This window comes from Nansenia antarctica (assembly GCF_963989245.1).
Source record: "Nansenia antarctica genome assembly, chromosome: 2".
Taxonomy (NCBI): domain Eukaryota; kingdom Metazoa; phylum Chordata; class Actinopteri; order Argentiniformes; family Microstomatidae; genus Nansenia; species Nansenia antarctica.
In genome coordinates, this window is record NC_137675.1 from 45,681,897 (window position 1) to 45,701,626 (window position 19,730).

The 19,730-nt window shown below is 45.6% G+C and overlaps 1 protein-coding gene across 2 annotated transcripts in view; it reads left to right on the forward strand.

Moving 5' to 3' along the window:
* The first annotated feature begins 1,820 nt into the window (after nucleotides 1–1,820).
* The window catches only part of ap2a1 (adaptor related protein complex 2 subunit alpha 1), a 61,885-nt gene continuing 43,975 nt past the window's right edge, over nucleotides 1,821–19,730 (forward strand). For both annotated transcript variants that reach the window (XM_080522383.1, XM_080522384.1), the window contains exons 1-3: nucleotides 1,821–2,583; nucleotides 8,281–8,492; nucleotides 14,393–14,586. In XM_080522383.1, coding sequence (XP_080378509.1) covers nucleotides 2,517–2,583; nucleotides 8,281–8,492; nucleotides 14,393–14,586 — 473 coding nt within the window. In that variant the 5' untranslated portion in view covers nucleotides 1,821–2,516. The remainder of the gene's footprint in view (nucleotides 2,584–8,280; nucleotides 8,493–14,392; nucleotides 14,587–19,730) is intronic.

Sequence of the window (19,730 nt, forward strand, 5' to 3'; positions counted from 1 at the left end):
CCCAATAATATTCAATAGTGAGCATGGCGCCCAAATAGGCCAATCAAATAAAACCACACTCACAATCTGAACTCATTGATTTTCGATTATGATGAAATGCAATAATCAAGGTTAATGGTTCATTTTGAAAGTAATGCAAATTACATTTACTTAAGTCCTTTTTAAGGACTCTTACTTTTGCTCTACAGTTGTTTCCTTGACTAGAACTTTTACTTGAGTAACATTTCACAGATGTAGCAGTAGGCAGACTCTTTCCACCTTTTTACTAGTTTTAATGATATCCTCCTACATATGTGTGTATATTTAACTGCCCTAGGCTACTTAATTATTTGTCTTGGTCTGTCAACTTATTGATTCTGTACCACCAGAGGTTCAAGAGCTCATCAAGTTTGCGACATGCAAATGATCTACATTCCACCAATCATTCATTGTATTTTTGAAGCTGTGTTCTCTGAACAGGAATCGGCATGTTCCGATAATAAGATTTCCGGTTTCGTTTTCGTGACTTCTAAATAAAAGCGCGAGGTAATAGATCGCAAGTGATCATCACATTTAATAAAAAATGTTCATGAATATGATTTATATGGAAATATTACGTAAGAGAAAGTATGCACAATTTCAAAGTCATTTTGATTATAATAATGTACATATTTGTGCAATTACATGTCATTTTACATACAGAACATAATATTAGAATATATTGGACTACTCAAATTATTTTCCGAGGCTATACATATATTTTTTTTACTACCAAACTACTCAACAACACTTCTAGAATACTTATCAAGTGAGCTTCCCTTTACTCTGGCTCAACAGTTCAAAGTGCCACCTCTAAACTGCATAAGGAACACATAATGGACTGTACACAAATCGTTTTCCATGGCTTAACACGAATTTGAGAGCCACTCTACTCAGCAGCACTTTCAGAATATGAATCATGTGAGTTTCAAACATGAGTGGTGTCATACAAAGTGTTCTTGGCTTTTCACAATTGTCAAGCAGTCTTTTGAGGTGCTGTCCAGGGTCCTGAAACAATTTTCCTTATATAACAAGGTACTGTTCTAGCAAGTCCAGGAAAGAGATGACAAAACAGATGACTTAATATTGGAAAATGTATTTAATTTCGAACAAGCAACACATTATACATCCAAGTTTGAAATGTCAACATTTCCATTTGCGGTCTAGATGAGGCACATTGAACTGTTGGGCCACAGTAAAGGGCCAACAGTACTGTATGCCACCCCTCATGGTTGAAACTCACTTGAAACCCTTAAAAACAAATAATACATTGAAAGCGTACAGTATTTTTTCTAGATATAGTCCAGATATCGGCTGCAACCTGCCATCTGTCCTGGACCTGTTCCACTCCAGGACCAGTAAGAAAGCAGGAAAGATCATCGCTGATCCCTCCCACCCCGGTCACCACCTCTTCCTCTTCCTTGCCTCTATTGACTCTGGGACTGGGACTGGGACTGGGACTGGGACTTGGGACTATTTTCGCTTATATAGTGTTTTTTAATTACATTTTTTCCCCCATTATTATATTGTTGTTTGTATCTTTATGTCTTATACACCAACCACATAAAGTCAATTTCCTGTATGTGCGAATATACCTGGCCATAAAAAGAATTATGATTCAGATTAATCAAATGTTTAAACAAATGTTTAATCAGGACGCTTTTATTTTGAAGAATTCCACATTTACATACAGCCGAGATAAGTGGGCGGAGCTCCACTAGTGTCGTCCACAGAACGCAGATGCGCCGCGTCCCGCTGCGTGCTGTCACGAGCCCTGCAAGGCTACACAGTACACACCGAGCAGCAGAGACCCACTGACATGCATTATTGACGACCTCGAGTTGTTTGTATTTAACTAACCATCGCACATAAATTACAGGAGTAGATAAATCGGGGGAAATAGGATTGTATGCTGAGTGGTCACGGTCAACTGGTGATGTATTTCAACATTTGATATAGCTAGCTAGCCAGCCAGCTAGCTAGCTCTGTTTAGCTAGCCTGCCGTGAGTGACTCATAGATCCGATCGGGTGGTTATTTTTTGGGGGACATTTCTCTTTCTTCCCTGGCTGATATACCTGGACATCTAGGAGCGGGGAGATATAGCTAGCTATCGACTCTGTGTGCACAGCCATCCTTAACCAGCAGCGTACCCGTCGTGTCATCTGTCCGTGGTGGAAGGGAAGGTTTGAATGGATGTAGCCTGCGGAAACGTAGGCTAGTGAACGGGGAGACACGGACTGTTCCACTGTCGGAGTAAAGCGTCCTGCTAGCTACCTGATTCACGGCTCATCCATTCCGAGCTAACTAGGTAACGTCGTTGTGCGCGCAAGCAAATAGCGGACGTGTAAATCGAGGATAAACGTCAAGCAATATAACAAGTCGGTCCGCTGGCTCACTGGCTACCAAGCGAACCTGCAACACCTCCGTTTGCGTTTGATAAACTGACCTTCGTCGAGTCGTTTTTTGACGTGAAAGGCCCGGAGAGAATCCAGCAAAAATGCCGGCTGTGTCGAAGGGAGACGGAATGCGCGGATTAGCGGTGTTCATTTCGGACATACGGAATTGTAAGTAGCCGTGTTGCGTTTTCCAGACTAACTTACACTGTGATTATTATGACACCCGCTTTGATCTGTTGCAACGTTACATATTTGGCCCCACATGTGTTTTTTTCTGTTAATACGGTGGTGCAGACATGAACAAGCTGAACGGTAAGAGGGAAGGAGGGGTTTTTAACGGAGAGGTCATTCGCGGGCACGATTGCTGCACCGCATCCCTGTGGTGGTGATGACACTCTCTGTCTCTGCTCACGTGATGTGGTGTAGGGTCTTAGCTACTTAGTCCGTTACTACCATGGTTACTACACATACTACCATGGTTACTACACATACTACCATGGTTACTACATGTACTATCTATGGTTACTACACATACTACCATGGTTACTACATGTACTACCATGGTTACTACACATACTACCATGGTTACTACACATACTACCATGGTTACTACATGTACTATCTATGGTTACTACACATACTACCATGGTTACTACATGTACTACCATGGTTACTACACATACTACCATGGTTACTACACATACTACCATGGTTACTACATATACTACCATGGTTACTACACATACTACCATGGTTACCACACATACTACCATGGTTACTACACATACTACCATGGTTACTACACATACTACCATGGTTACTACATATACTACCATGGTTACTACACATACTACCATGGTTACTACATATACTACCATGGTTACTACACATACTACCATGGTTACTACACATACTACCATGGTTACTACATATACTACCATGGTTACTACACATACTACCATGGTTACTACATATACTACCATGGTTACTACATATACTACCATGGTTACTACATATACTACCATGGTTACTACATGTACTACCATGGTTACTACATATACTACCATGGTTACTACATGTACTACCATGGTTACTACATGTAATACCATGGTTACTACATATACTACCATGGTTACTACATGTACTACCATGGTTACTACACATACTACCATGGTTACTACATGTACTACCATGGTTACTACATATTAGGGCTGGGCAAACGATCAAAAATTCTTTTTCGATAATCGCAAGAATTAACGATCAATTATCGATTAATTGATAAGCTTTTTTTCCATAAAAAAAATAAATAATAAAAAAACTAGGGCAGAAATAACAAGCATGTTTTCCTTGGGGAAAAAACTTTATTTGTGTTGCTATTGCACACATTCATTCATTCACATTCAAACTAGACACTACAGTCAGATAACAATCCTCTTAAACAAGGCAGTGAGTAGCCTAAATTGTTTAACTTAAAAACACATTTTACGTTATAAATAAAAATATAGAAAATAAGTAACTCACCATAGGAGCAGTAAAAAAACAGTTACTCACAAATAGGAGGATGACTGAAAACGTTAGTGTCCTTAAGTGCGTCCAGATTAACTTAAATTTAAACTCCAGCGAGAGACTGTAGGCGGCAGGCCTACTGGTTCTTGTTCAGAAAGATGATCATGTTAACATGTTCAGGGGTGAGAGACGAACGCAATCTGGTGACAGTTAGGCCAGCCTAACTAATTTCCATTATTATTATTAAAAAAAAAAGATCCTTATCGATCAATTATCGATCGTCGATCATTGATGCCCACCCCTACTACATATACTACCATGGTTACTACATATACTATCTATGGTTACTACACATACTACCATGGTTACTACATATACTACCATGGTTACTACATATACTATCTATGGTTACTACATATAATACCATGGTTACTACACTACCATGGTTACTACATATACTACCATGGTTACTACATATACTATCTATGGTTACTACATATACTACCATGGTTACTACATATACTACCTATGGTTACTACATATACTACCATGGTTACTACATATACTACCATGGTTACTACATATACTACCATGGTTACTACATAGTAGCTATGCTAGTGAGTAGAATGGTATTATATGTAGTAACCGTATATGTAGTAACCATGGTAGTTAGTATATGCTATCTATAGTTACTACACATACTACCATGGTTACTACATATACTATCTATGGTTACTACACATACTACCATGGGTACTACATGTACTATCTATGTTTACTACATATAGTACCATGGTTACTATACTACCATGGTTACTACACTATCTATGGTTACTACATATACTACCTATCGTTACTACGAGGAACGTGTTGCTATTTTTACAGAAGCAGGAGCTGTTACTATCCAGGCGGGCCGCAAGGCTCTGTGTTGTTGTGATAATCCACTTATCAGAACGCCTCCTTGGGTGAACTATTGGACGTTGTATCTGTCACTGTTCAGATAGGGCTAACCTGACATTCCAAATACTGTTGTGGCAGGTGACTACTTTTGGTGGCACTTGGAGATTGTGGGCATGACATGTTTTATATTCGACGGATAAAACATTTGTGTCCGTCGGATACCCCTGCTAGAAATGGTGCGCTGCTATGCGCTGTTATTTGGAAACACTAGGCAGGCCTCTTCAGTTATATGGTAGTGAAAGCTCCTGAACATGGTACCTGTGCATTGTTGAGTTGACTTCCATGTAGGCTATATTTTTTGCTTGACTTGTACACAATTAAAGTGTGTGTACGCTGACAGTTTTCATAAGAACCATTGTCCTGGCAGAGAATAACACTAACACATAACACCCCCCTCAAATGTCTTCTTCATGGCAAAATTCAGTGTTAGGTTCAGAAAATTTTTTTTTAGGTACTCAAATGATCAAAATCTGAAAAACAGCCAATAAACATGAAACTTATGCTGCAAGACTGATAGGCTTGTTGTTGGGTTCTTACAGTAGTAGCCTAACTGTTGAGAGGCCACACATGGTTTTCGAATTGTACACATGGTTTTCGAACCTTGTAGGCACTTATAGGACATTACACCAAAAAGTTGGGGGATTAAAATTATATGCATACCCCAGTCTTGCAGACAGATTTCAGATAGGTGGACTGCCACTATTTGAATTGTGTTTAGGCCTACAGTACCTTTACTGGACCATAGACACAGCCTCTACTTTTGTCTCCAAATTGTCAGACTGAAATGATATGATCCTTGTGGTCTGAACCCTTGTCTCAGTAGACTGTGTTGACCGGGAGGGCTGCCTGATATGGCTAGCTGTTCATGTCACCGGTATCACAACTCTGGCTAACATGGGTGTATTCCAATGGGGTACGTCCAACCACATGGCACAAGGCCTCAGTTTAAATACAGTGGCTCAGCATGGGCACAGCTGCTTGTGTGTTTGGACATGCAGAGACACAGGTACAGGAGCTAAATGCTATCAGGACAGGTGAGCGAAAACACTAAAATGACTTGAACGTACAGCCAAACAAAAACTAGCTAGCTAGTTTAAGTAAAAGTTAGGCTAGATTTCATACCCAACCTCGATCACATTTATGTTGTGCGTCATCCTTGCCATTTCTCTCCAGAATCCATTAACTTCTGTTATTTCTTGGAAATATCAAATCTCTAAATATAAATGTGTTCAGTACTTCTTCAGACACCATGGGTGTGGTTTGGTTTTGAAAAGTTGTGGAATAAACAGTTTGTAAAAGTCAATGAGGACAACGAGAGGCAGAATTGTCAAAGGTTTGCTTGTTGCAGCAGGTCTCAAATAGAAACAGTTCAGATAATTAGTGCTGCTGTTTGTGGATAATGTGCATGGCAGAATTGATGAGTGTAAACCGTAACTATTTTTGCAATGCTCGCTTTGCGGATAATGTGGGGCTGCTGTAATCCAACACAATAAGAACCCAGTTTTGCTGCTGGACAGGCTCTGGGGGGGGGGGGGTTATATACTGTTAGCCTTTGAGACATCCTTGTCCATCCCCACCTGGCCCATCTTTGGGCGGCTGTGGCGCAGGAGTTAGAGCCGCAAGGATGGCAGATCGGCGGTTCGAGCCCCGGCTGGCCACATGTTGAAGTGTCCTCGGGCAAGACACTGAACCCCAAATTGCTCCCAGTGAGCGGGCCGGCGCCTTGCATGGTAGCTTGCCGCCATTGGTGTGTGAATGGGTGAATGAGAGGCTGTTGTAAAGCGCTGTTGTAAAGCGCTTTGGATAAAGGCGCTATATAAGTGCAGTCCATTTACCATTTACCATCTCTCATGGTGGTTTGCGTCTTGATCCTAATAGTCTACACTTTTGGCAGCAAAAAACGGTTTTGGTCAAAATAAAATGCAAGTATGCCTGTGTCATGTGTGGACACACACTGAGACTCCCAATCTGCTGCTAGTTTGCCTCAGAGATATCGTCTGCAAAATGAAAACATGTTTTATTGTCTCCAACTGGTGTGGGAAGGATCCCAAGAGTCTGCCTTAGGGACACCACACAATACTGTATTGTGCACTCTCGTGATCCAAACATTTGGATTTGATATCAAACAGTTACTATGAGGTTAAAGTAGAGGTTTTCAACGTATATTTGATGGTATTTATGTACATATTGGTGTCACCGTCCACCACATCATTTGTGCAATTATAAGAGAGCTCAGTGGCCTTGCGGGTTAGTGTCCGCCCCGATGCCTCCCTGCTTGACACTCAGCATTACGGGTTGGATTGGGGGGCGTCATGTCCAGGGGGTGTACTTATACATCAAGCCGCCTCACGCTATGGAAACAGGAGATAGGCTCCTGCCCCCTAAGGGCCATTAGACTCAAGAGGTCCATGGGTTCTCAAGGCTACTTCTTAAGAGAGCTCTTAATGTTTACTATTGATTTAGGTGTTGTCTTTTTCCTTTGGAGTCTGCTATTCAATTTCCACGTAGAACCCTTTTGGGTTCCCTGTAGAGCCCTCTGTGAAATGGGTTCTACACGGAACCCAACAAGGTTCCTTAAAGGATTCTCCTACAGGGACAGCTGAAGAACCCTTTTAGGCTCTGTACAACCTATAGCTCTACAATAAGTGAATGTAGCCAATTCAATTGCAGTATTTCAGTTACCGATATAATTTGGTCATTCTGTTATGGATTTGGTAACAGAAAGACCTGTTTCCAATCACTTATTATTCATTCATTCAGTTGATATTAGTTGACCAGGGTCAATATGAGGTTTGATGTTTGTCTAAACACCTTTCCAGACTTTTTCTGGTAGATGTTATTTTTTTTTTGTACGCTTTTCTGTATGTTTGACCAGAACTCAAAGCTTTTGCTTATCCCCATCCTTATGATGGAAGACGGTTGAGAAATGTATTTCCCCCAAAATGTACTCCATCTCCATTCCATGTGGCACCCAATTTGATAATGCTCTGATGATGTTCACATGTTGATCCTCATGGGTCCTTTTACCCAGAACTGCCTAGAAGAAGTAGCCTACTTTTAGCACGCAGGAGTTTTGTGGATGGGGATTAGAAAACTGCATTACTTGATACTAAATCAACAGTTTCTAGTTGTTAGCGCTCATATCTGAAGTGCACTTTAATAGTCCACTCGGAAGCAATCTGAAATAGCATCTTAACACCATTAGCTTGATCTTACACTATTATTTTTAAACAGCATCGACATTGCTATGTAGGCCTGCTAGCGAGTGCCAGATAAAAGCAGTTTGACCTATATGATGTTGTAGCCTACACCGTTTACTGAAAAGAGCACGGTTCCCGCTGACAACAGAACTCAACTAAAATGGCCGTCTCCCCCCCCGACTCCACTTCCCTCCTCCAGGTAAGAGCAAGGAGGCGGAGATCAAGCGGATCAATAAGGAGCTGGCCAACATCCGCTCCAAGTTCAAGGGGGACAAGGCTCTGGACGGCTACAGCAAGAAGAAGTACGTGTGCAAGCTGCTCTTCATCTTCCTGCTCGGCCATGACATCGACTTTGGCCACATGGAGGCTGTCAACCTGCTCAGCTCCAACAAGTACACCGAGAAACAGATTGTAAGTTGTGTGTGTGTCCGTCCGTCCGTCTGAAAGAGAGATGACAGTGTTTGTATGTGGTCCTATACCCATGTGTGGACTGTGTCCTCCTGTCTAGCCCATGTGTTTCTGCCTGTCTGTTGTGTCTGTTTCATTGGCTCTGTCTGGTAGAGGCTCTGTCTGGTAGAACTTGTGTGTCTGTTTTGCTCCGGCTGTCCTTGACCGTGCTTGCTCGCTCATGCTCTCTCTCTGTCTCTCTGTCTCTCTCTCTGTCTCTCTCTCTCTGTCTCTCTCTGTCTCTCTTTCTCTCTCTCCATCTCTCTTTCTCTCTCTGTCTCTCTCTCTCTGTCTCTCTCTGTCTCTCTCTGTCTCTCTCTCTGTCTCTCTCTCTTTCTCTCTCTCTGTCTCTCTCTCTGTCTCTCTCTCTGTCTCTCTCTCTCTGTCTCTGTCTCTCTGTCTCTCTCTGTCTCTCTCTCTGTCTCTCTCTGTCTCTCTCTGTCTCTCTCTCTGTGTCTCTCTGTCTCTCTCTCTCTCTGTCTGTCTCTCTCTCTTTCTCTCTTTCTCCGTCTCTCTCTTTCTCTCTCTCTCTCTCTTTCTCTCTCTCTCTCTGTCTCTCTCACCCTTTCTCTCTCTCTTTCTGTCTCTGTCTCTGTCTCTCTCCGTCTCTCTCCGTCTCTCTCTCTCTTTCTCTGTCTGTCTCTCTGTCTCTCTCTCTCTCTCTCTCTCTCTCTCTCTCTCTCTCTCTCTCTCTCTCTCTCTCTCTCACATATCTGCTGTCGATCTAGCTGTTCTTTTATATACCAGATAGGGCTGGGACGACGCGTCGACTTGCGTAATGTGCGTCGGTGCGTCGCAAATAAACAACATGGCTGCGACCAGTTACGAGTGACGTGTCATTGATTTTCAACAACGCTTAACTCGCGCTTTTATTTTGAAGATGCGAAAACGAAACCGGAAGTCTATAATATCAGAATGTGCCTCTTGTTGTCGTTCAGAGTCAGAGAACAGATACCAAACTGCCGGCATGTTTGCTATAATTATATTACTTGGCAGTAGGTAGTCATCACTCAATGCCCGCCCCACACTTTGAGAAATACTGACCTATAATAATAATAATAATAACCAGGAGGCAGGCGGGGGGAGAGAGGAGGGGGGGAGAGAGAGGAGCGTGGGAGGGGGAGAGCAGAGAGAGGGGGAGAATGTTATGAATGTGAGAACTTTTATATTTTATAATATTATATTTTATGTTGGACTGTAAGAAAGAGAGGATATTTTTTGTTGTGGAATATTGCCCTGCAGTGCAGAAGCCTAATTTATATATTTGTACAAGAATAATTGAATAAAATACTGAAATGTTAATAAGAGAAGTTTTTGACATTTATTTTGGGAAAACGAAGTGATACATTAATCGAACAGTAAAAATAATAATCGTTAGACTAATCGTTAAATTAGTCGTTAGACTAACCGAAAAAATAATCGCTAGATTAATCGTTAGAAAAATAGTCGTTTGGGACAGCCCTAATACCAGAACACTCCCAGTGCACTCCCTCACCTTTACAGCTGCAGATCAATGAACTAAGTGTCATTCCTTTGGTGTTCATGTCCTTGTGACTCACATGCACCGTTGCCAGAGCTAACACTGCTATGAGTATTTCCCTTTTTGCCTTACTATTGTATTACGCAACATGCATATAATAAAAAGAGTAGGTCAAAGGTCGAACTCACTACCAACAACAATGCATCCCTTTCGGCCCTGTTTGAATACAAGTGCATCCTTTCCTTCGTCCCTCCCTTCCTTCCAAGAAGAAACCACTGACCTGGCATAACAGGATCGGTGAAAGCAGAGGAGAGAAAACCACTCTCTATTGATTGATAACATGCATTTGAAAAGGAGAAAAGAACAAATCCTAATTATTCCTTCTTCTAGCATTATGACTGCCAATGGCCCCTGACCCTAGCAGAGATTACTTTTTCGTGCGATGACTGATGGATAGATGATTCACTTAGTTAGACAGACGTATTGGTTGTAAGTCGCTTTGGATAAAGGCGTCTGCTAAATACCAACAATTGAAAATGTAAATGAAAAGTATTGGCTCAGAGCCATGTACTACAGGTTCAAACCATGACGTCCTGCCCGGAGAAGGAGTGGAACAGCGCTCCAGTGAGACAAAACAATGGCACACCACTATGTGGTCATGTGGAGACACCCAGCTCCCATTCTCTTGAGGTCATTGTTTTTTCGAGTATCCGTTTCCTTCCTCACCCAACCCCAAAAGGACTTCCAGCCCCGGTCGAAGCTCATGAACTACACAGGCCTGTCCAGGGATTTAGTAGACCAGACCAGATATTGGTATTAACTCTAAAACTACACAGCTAAAGGAATCGTAACACTCCAATCCATACGAAGGTTATGTGCAATAAAGGGGAAAGACACAGGGGAGAAGTATTGAACACGCTGAAACATATTGAACTGAAATTGAATTATTTAATACTTGGTGGAGAAGCCTTTGTTTCCAATGACAGCTTCATGAACCTTCCTGCACGAAAAAACGAATCTCGTACAGTGATCAGGTGGGATTTTGGCCCATTCTTCAACACAGTCTTTAAATCTTGAAGGTTCCAGGGGGCTCGCTGGTGAATCCTGATCTTCAGTTCCTTCCACAAATCTTCTATTGGATTTAGGTCTGGAGATTGACCAGGCGAGTCAAATACCTTTATTTTCCTCCTCTTGAACCAATTGAGAGTCTCCTCCTGCAGTATGTTTTGGATCGTTGTCCTCCTGGAAGATCCACCTGTGTCTCATCCTCGTCATCCTGGTGGATGGCAACAGATTCTTCTCAAGAATTTCTCGGTACATGGCTCCATGTTGTATTGTTGCCAAAAAGTGAGTTACTTTTTTGTCTTGTCTGACCAGACTACATTCTCCCAGTAATCTACAGACTTGTTCTCCAAATGTTCTGTAGCTAGCAACCTTCAAACAAGCTTCAATATTGTCTTTTCTTCAGTAATGGAGTTTTCCAGAGTGATCCCGAATGGAGACCGTGGCGGTGGAGTGCGTTGTCTATTGTTTTCTTTGTGACAATTGTACCCGCTGCTTCCAGGTTTTTCTGGAGCAGTTGATTCGGTGCGTTAGTGTGAGTGAAAAGCGTGAAATGGCCAGCCCTCAGGTAAACGACACAAGGCTATAAGGCCTATATAAACAGCTCTATAAGGCCTATATAAACAGCTCTATATAAACAGCTCTACAGTGTTTCCCCTAGGTTTGCTGCCTTGGGGGGGTGGCATGGACACCCCCCCCCCCCCCCCCCCCGAGGGGGTAAGACCCTGCGACATACCAGCGTCATGTCCAGGGGTGTACTAACTTGTACATTAAGCCGCCTCATAAGAGTATATATTACATAGAGTATTTATAATCTAATAAGAGGTATACATTGATTCATATCAATTTATAACATAATTATAATTGAATTTTGGATTGCTGTGGGAAATACAGCCAGATAATGTGATTTTGACTTTACTCTCTCACCTGAAAAAATGTCCAACTATAAAAAAGAAATTTCCAATGTACATGTCCATGTACTGTAAATATGCCATTATGGTATTACCATAAAGTCCAAATCTAGCAGAATAAGAAAGATTGTATCTCTACTTTAAGTAAAATAATAAAGTGCATCCAGTTAGCTCTTTAGCTGGCATGTGTGCAGCAGACTAGCTCATCTCATCACCTCTGAGCTAGCTAGCTAGCTTGCTAGTTCTTTGACTATTTACACCATGGAATTATAGTCAAGACACTTTCTAGGTACAATAATAACGACCAATTTTAACCAACGTTCTCTGTCAGAACACTCAGCAATTATATTTGCTAACGTTTCAACTTGCTTACTTTCCATCTGCAGACATCTCACCCGGCAAAAACTCTCTCGCGTCGCGCGCACACTCGCACACAATCTTGTATTATTCTACAGTGCGAAACGAAGTGTGGAGATCTGGCTATGCGATACTACTTGCGGACTAATGTTACCAACGAGCCTATGGGCTTGCCACTCGCCAGATTCGGGTTGGGTGCGTTTAAAAAACGCAGATATTTTAGCCTGCTTGTCAGATGTTTAGTGTTTACGTCCGTAATAATTCCTCTTTCTTGGGGGGGCGGGTGGTTACGTTGGGGGGGGCGGCCCGTAAACACCAAACATCTCTCTTCTCCCCACCTCCTCCTCACCTCTCCTCCTCCCCACCTCCCCCCCCCCCCCTCCTCCTCCACCTCTCCCCCCTCCTCCTCCTCACCTCCCCCCCCCCTCCTCCTCACCTCTCCCCCTCCTCCTCCTCACCTCCCCCCCTCCTCTCTTCTCCCCACCTCCTCCTCCTCCTCACCCCCCTCCTCCTCACCTCTCCCCCCCTCCTCACTTCTCCCCACCTCCTCCTCCTCCTCACCCCCCCTCCTCCTCACCTCCCCCCCTCCTCACCTCTCCCCCCTCCCCCCCTCCTCACTTCTCCCCACCTCCTCCTCCTCCTCACCCCCCTCCTCCTCACCTCCCCCCCCCCTCCTCACCTCTCCCCCCTCCTCACTTCTCCCCACCACCTCCTCCTCCTCCTCACCTCTCCCCCCTCCTCCTCCTCCTTACCTCTCCCCCTCTCCCCCCTCCTCATCTCCCCCCCCACTTCTCCACCTCTTCCTCCTCACCTCTCCCCCCCTCCTCCTCACCTCTCCCCCCCTCCTCCTCCTCACTCTCCCACCCACCCTCCTCCTCCTCCTCCCCACACCTCACATCCCCCCACTTCCTCCACAACTCACCCCACCCACCTCCACCTCCTCACCTCCTCCTCACTTCTCCCCACCCACCTCCTCCTCCTCCTCCTCACACCTCCACCTCACTCTCCCCACCCACCTCCTCCCTCACCTCCCCCCCTCCTCCTCCTCACATCTCCCCACCCACCTCCTCCTCCTCCTCCCACCTCCTCCTCACTTCTCCCCACCACCTCCTCCTCACCTCCTCCCTCACCTCCTCCTCACATCTCCCCACCCCACCTCCTCCTCCTCCTCACCCCCCCTCCTCCTCCTCACTTCTCCCCACCCACCTCCTCCTCCTCACCTCCTCCCCCCTACTCCTCCTCACTTCTCCCCACCCACCTCCTCCTCCTCCTCCTCACCTCCTCCTCACTTCTCCCCACCTCCTCCTCCTCACCTCCCTCCCCTCCTCCTCCTTACTTCTCCCCACCCACCTCCTCCTCCTCACCTCCCCCCCCTACTCCTCCTCACTTCTCCCCACCCACCTCCTCCTCCTCACCTCCTCCCCCCTACTCCTCCTCACTTCTCCCCACCCACCTCCTCCTCCTCCTCCTCACCTCCTCCTCACTTCTCCCCACCTCCTCCTCCTCACCTCCTCCTCCTCACCTCCTCCTCACTTCTCCCCACCCACCTCCTCCTCCTCCTCACCCCCCCTCCTCCTCCTTACTTCTCCCCACCCACCTCCCTCCCCTCCTCCTCCTTACTTCTCCCCACCCACCTCCTCCTCCTCACCTCCCCCCCCTCCTCCTCCTCACTTCTCCCCACCCACCTCCTCCTCCTCACCCCCCCCCCCCTCCTCCTCCTCACTTCTCCCCACCCACCTCCTCCTCCTCACCTCCCCCCCTACTCCTCCTCACTTCTCCCCACCCACCTCCTCCTCCTCCTCCTCACCTCCCCCCCCCCTCCTCCTCCTCACTTCTCCCCACCCACCTCCTCCTCCTCCTCACTCCCCCCCCCCCCTCCTCCTCCTCACTTCTCCCCACCCACCTCCTCCTCCTCCTCACCTCCCCCCCTCCTCCTCCTCACTTCTCCCCACCCACCTCCTCCTCCTCCTCACTCCCCCCCCCCTCCTCCTCCTCACTTCTCCCCACCCACCTCCTCCTGCTCCTAACCTCTCCCCTCCTCCTCTCCTCCACAGGGATACCTGTTCATCTCGGTCCTGGTGAACAGCAACAGCGAGCTGATCCGCCTCATCAACAACGCCATCAAGAACGACCTGTCCAGCCGCAACCCCACCTTCATGTGCTTGGCCCTGCACTGCATCGCCAACGTGGGCAGCAGGGAGATGGCCGAGGCCTTCGCCGGGGAGATCCCCCGCATCCTGGTGGCCGGGTGAGTCTGAGCTTTAAAGGCCAATGCACACGGCGTGCGATTTTGTCCCACCGCCGGATTCGATTCCATTGTTTTGAATGAGACAATGCACGCGGCGTGCGATGCGATATTGTCGCACGACAACATTCGATTCTCAATTCACACCACCGAAGTCAACAACACGGGCCATCTCATATATATATATATATATATATGCCCAGTTGTATCTTGTAGAAATTGTGGAAGCAAGGCAAGCAATATTGGTAGAGCCTATAGTAATCAGCCTGCCTTGGGTCCCGCGGTGGTGTAGCGGTCAAAGCACTGGCCGCTAGTGCATGCTGCCCACCGGGGCCGGGGTTCGTATCCCGGCTCGCCAGATCCAGATATGGCCGAGACACACGGGAAGCGGCATATTGGCCGGCCGCTTCCGAGGGTGGGATAGGAGTATTTCTGGACTAGGATCCGTCGCGCAACACCGCCCCCGTCTGGTGTCGGAGTAACGGTACTGGGCTCGAGGAGCCAGTCAGCCTAGTCTGCCTGGCGGCCTCCTCTGGGACTGCCGACCACGGGGTCGTGCGGCGGATCCTTCGCAATAGGCAGGGGATAATTGGATGCTAAGTTGGGTTAAATTGGCTACCAAATTGGGTGAAAAAGGGGATAAAATCTGAAAAACAAATTTATAAAAAAAAAAAAGTAATCAGCCTGCCTGGTCCGACTTCGGTGGTGTGAATTGAGAATCGAATGTTGTCGTGCGACAAAATCGCACGCCGTGTGCATTGGCCTTAACACACCGTTACTCAGGGTTCCCACGGGTTCCTTGAAATCCTGTGAAAGGTCTTAAACGTTTTGGAAAATAGACACGGGTCATTGAAAGTGCTTGAATTCCCGTCTTGCTCTCTCTTTCTAAAAAAAAAGATCTATATTCAAAAATGTTTTACTTAGCTCGTCAACTAGTAAATAAGTCTCTGCATTGCTTAACTTAACACATATTTCACAATATATTGTTTTGCTGTGCTGTGGTTAGAGAAGGCAAGAGACCATCTAGTGTTCACACATTCAAGCCTCTCTTTTTAATTGTTGTCTGTGAGAGGATAGTTCCTATTATATAAATTCTCATCTAGATCTGTCTCAAACTAGGCCGTGTTGGGTCCTTGAATCTGAGGGAACTGAGTCTTGAAAGTCCTTGAAAGGTGCTTGAATTTGATGTTTCAGAAGGTGTGGGAACCCTGTTTATTTATTGTACACTTAAGGAATGGTACGTTGGTACACGAATACACACGTACATAAATCGGGGGCGTAAAGCTTCGGCCAAATTCACAGTTTTTACTGGGGGGGGAGGGTGGGGGTCTGAATTGTTAGCGAGAGGCTGCTTAAATGCCATGGGGATCGGGGTTTGCACTTCACAGTTTTTTTTCTTGCACCTGTGATGTTCACATTGGGGTGATGCCGTCTCAGATGAGGAGTGAGCAAGGAGTGAGCCGCATGCCCCAGGGGTGCAAACTTGTCACCTTTCTGCTAAATTAGCCAAAATAGGTCATCCATGTGAATCGTGTAGATCTGCAAAAAAAACTTTTTGTGGGGGGTCTAAGTCTCATCCCAGTCACATGATGCGCGAGCGAACTAATCTTCCTGTCTGCTAAACTCTGCTGCTGTTGAAATAACTTCAGGCAGCTAGGTACAATTCCAGACAGCGTGGTAACTAGGGGTGCAACGGTTCTCGGTTTTTTTACGGACGGTACGGTTTGCGTTCCACGGCTCAATTCACTAGTGAACCGTGACGGTTTTCGGTTTTCGTTTTTTTTTTTTTTTTTTTTTTTTTTTTTTTTTTAACCTTTATTTTACCAGGAAGTCACATTGAGATTAAAACCTCTTTTACAAGAGAGACCTGGCCAAGACAGGGTCAAAATAGTAGCTTAAAAAAACTGTTCAGATAACAAGACAGGACATAAGACAGTGGCAACAATACAATAGACAAACAATGGTAGGGGTATTTACAAGGTGATTAAAACATTGAGAAGTCTAACCAAAGCAGGTACAGCGAGCGGTGACCACATCCTTTAATCTACTCTTGAAGATACTTATGGAAATAAGGGCCTCTAATTTAAAAGTAGTCTGTAGGTCATTCCAAGACCAAGGGCCATAATAAGACAAGCTTGCCCTTCCAACATTGTTCATGATAAGTGGCACCTTGTATTGTAGCCATCTACGAGACCTGAGACCCGAGCCACTCGGTATAGGGATGAACTTCAGGCCCAGATAATTCGGTAAGAAGCCAGAGATGATTTTAAACACAAGAGTGTACCAGTGTTGGAGCCTTCTGACAGAAAGAGATGGCCATCCAACCAGACTATACAGTGTACAGTGATGGGTCCTGAAGGCACTATTGGTGATGTATCTTAGAACCGAATGATACAGGGGGTCTAGCTTGGATAAAGTGGACAGAGAAGCAAACCTATATACTGTATCACCATAATCCAATTGTGAAAGGAAAAGGGCGGAGACAAGACGTTTTCTGGAAGCCAAGGAAAAGCAAGATTTAAATCTATACAGGAAGCCCACTGTACGCTTAAGCTTTATGGCGAGAAGATCAATTTGGCCGCGTTCGTAAATTAGCTCTGAGAGCGCCGGAGCGTCCACGTGAATGCCTCGAACGCGGCCTTTGGTCAGAGGTCGAGTTGGTCTGGAACGTTTGTTTCTGAACCGAACCGTACCGAAAACCGTGACCCAAAATACCGAACCGTACCGAACCGTGGGCCAACTGAACCGTTGCACCCCTAGTGGTAACACAGTCACAGTAAACTGTTTACTGCATAAGTAATTATGCAGGTGTTAAGGTCAGGGCTTACCGCTACTTACATTGTTAGACCACCGTTAGTGCTAGCGATATCCATTTAGCACCATTAGTGCTAGCGCTATTCACCCCCCCCACCCCGTCAACATTTTTCTCCTCTAAGGTTATCCATGCATTGATAATTTTGTGTCAAAGTGTGTCACCTTTTTGGGCCATCACCAGTTTTGCTTTGGTCCGATCCACCTGTCTTTGTCCATCATCATTGTAGGTAACCGAGAAACCGTAAACAGAAGACTTAAGGGATGCTGGAGGAACTTGGAGAACCTCTAGTTTAAACTAAACTAAGCTGAACTACTGACAATCTTTCTGTGGCGAGTGTGCGCTTGCGTACTGGCTAAGATTACTTCAACACACAAAAAAAGTTCTGCACGTGCATAGGCTTGTAACAGTTATGAAATAATTGTTGAATGGCGATTATTTGACATGATCGTTTTTTTTCTCTGAACCGTGGTCAAAGCATTTATTTTTTCATTGTTGTTTCATTTCATATTCATGGTCATACTTTGGTTTGCGTAAATCAAACACGTTTCCAATGGCTGCATGTGCCCTGTAGAGAGACAGAGCAGTAGCTGTCCTATCAGAGGACACCCCTGTAGAGAGACAGAACAGTAGCTGTCCTATCAGAGGACACCCCGGCCCTGTAGAGAGACAGAACAGCTGTCCTATCAGAGGACACCCTGGCCCTGTAGAGAGACAGAACAGCTGTCCTATCAGAGGACACCCCGGCCCTGTAGAGACAGAACAGCTGTCCTATCAGAGGAAACCCCTGTAGAGAGACAGAACAGCTGTCCTATCAGAGGACACCCCGGCCCTGTAGAGAGACAGAACAGCTGTCCTATCAGAGGAAACCCCTGTAGAGAGACAGAACAGCTGTCCTATCAGAGGACACCCCTGTAGAGAGACAGAACAGCTGTCCTATCAGAGGACACCCCTGTAGAGAGACAGAACAGTAGCTGTCCTATCAGAGGACACCCTGGCCCTGTAGAGAGACAGAACAGTAGCTGTCCTATCAGAGGACACCCCGGCCCTGTAGAGAGACAGAACAGCTGTCCTATCAGAGGACACCCCTGTAGAGAGACAGAACAGCTGTCCTATCAGAGGACACCCCGGCCCTGTAGAGAGACAGAACAGCTGTCCTATCAGAGGACACCCTGGCCCTGTAGAGAGACAGAACAGCTGTCCTATCAGAGGACACCCCTGTAGAGAGACAGAACAGCTGTCCTATCAGAGGAAACCCCTGTAGAGAGACAGAACAGCTGTCCTATCAGAGGACACCCCTGTAGAGAGACAGAACAGCTGTCCTATCAGAGGACTCCCCTGTAGAGAGACAGAACAGTAGCTGTCCTATCAGAGGACACCCCTGTAGAGAGACAGAACAGTAGCTGTCCTATCAGAGGACACCCCTGCCCACGCTCATTGATTTACAGTTGATGTACATCAAGTCGGCTTTCGAGCGTTTAAAGTCCACACCGGATTCGGCAAACAGACCGTAGCCTACGATAGAGAGATGGAGCTTGTTTGCAAAACGTCACACGACTGCACCGTTATGGGATCATTTTGGATTCAAGCCAAACCAGAGGGGAAGAACCTGCACATTTGGAAGAGCCGGTTTGCCGAATCCGTAAGAAAACAGTCGCTGTCAAAAGTGCTAACACAGCCAATTTAAAACAACACCTCAAAAGTCCACCATCCCACCTCAGTTTGCAGTCATCAACAAATCCATCAGTGGCGCTGCAGTGGCTGGTGCCTCCAGGCAACTAGGGTCTTGGTGAGTCGTTAAGCCGACGAAATAGCGAGACAGTTCTAAATGGTGTGCGCTCACAGACAGAGTGACAGTGCATTTACATACAGTGGAGAAGCCAGCATTTAAGGACATGCTGTACTCTTTTGATGGCCAATAACCAGTTGCCTAGCAAAACAGCACAGTACCAGTCAAAAGTTTGGACACACTTTCCCATTCAATCTCCAATACCTTTTATGATAATAAATAGGCATGGTTTACTTCATAGGTTGCTGTGATTTATAGATGATTACATTATCTGGGTCACATAACAGTGAAACAATTAAATGGTAAATGGACTGACTTTTATATAGTGCTTTATTCCAAAGATCTTTACAATAGCCTCCAATTCACCCATTCACACACACATTCACACACCAATGGCGGCAAGCTACCAATGCAAGGTGCCGGCCCGCTCATTGGGAGAAATGTGGGATTCAGTGACAATTGTATTGTCGATGACAATTATTTCGGAGACAATTAATTGTGCAGCAGAATTTGGAATTGTTACAGGCCTACACGTGCAGTGGATGA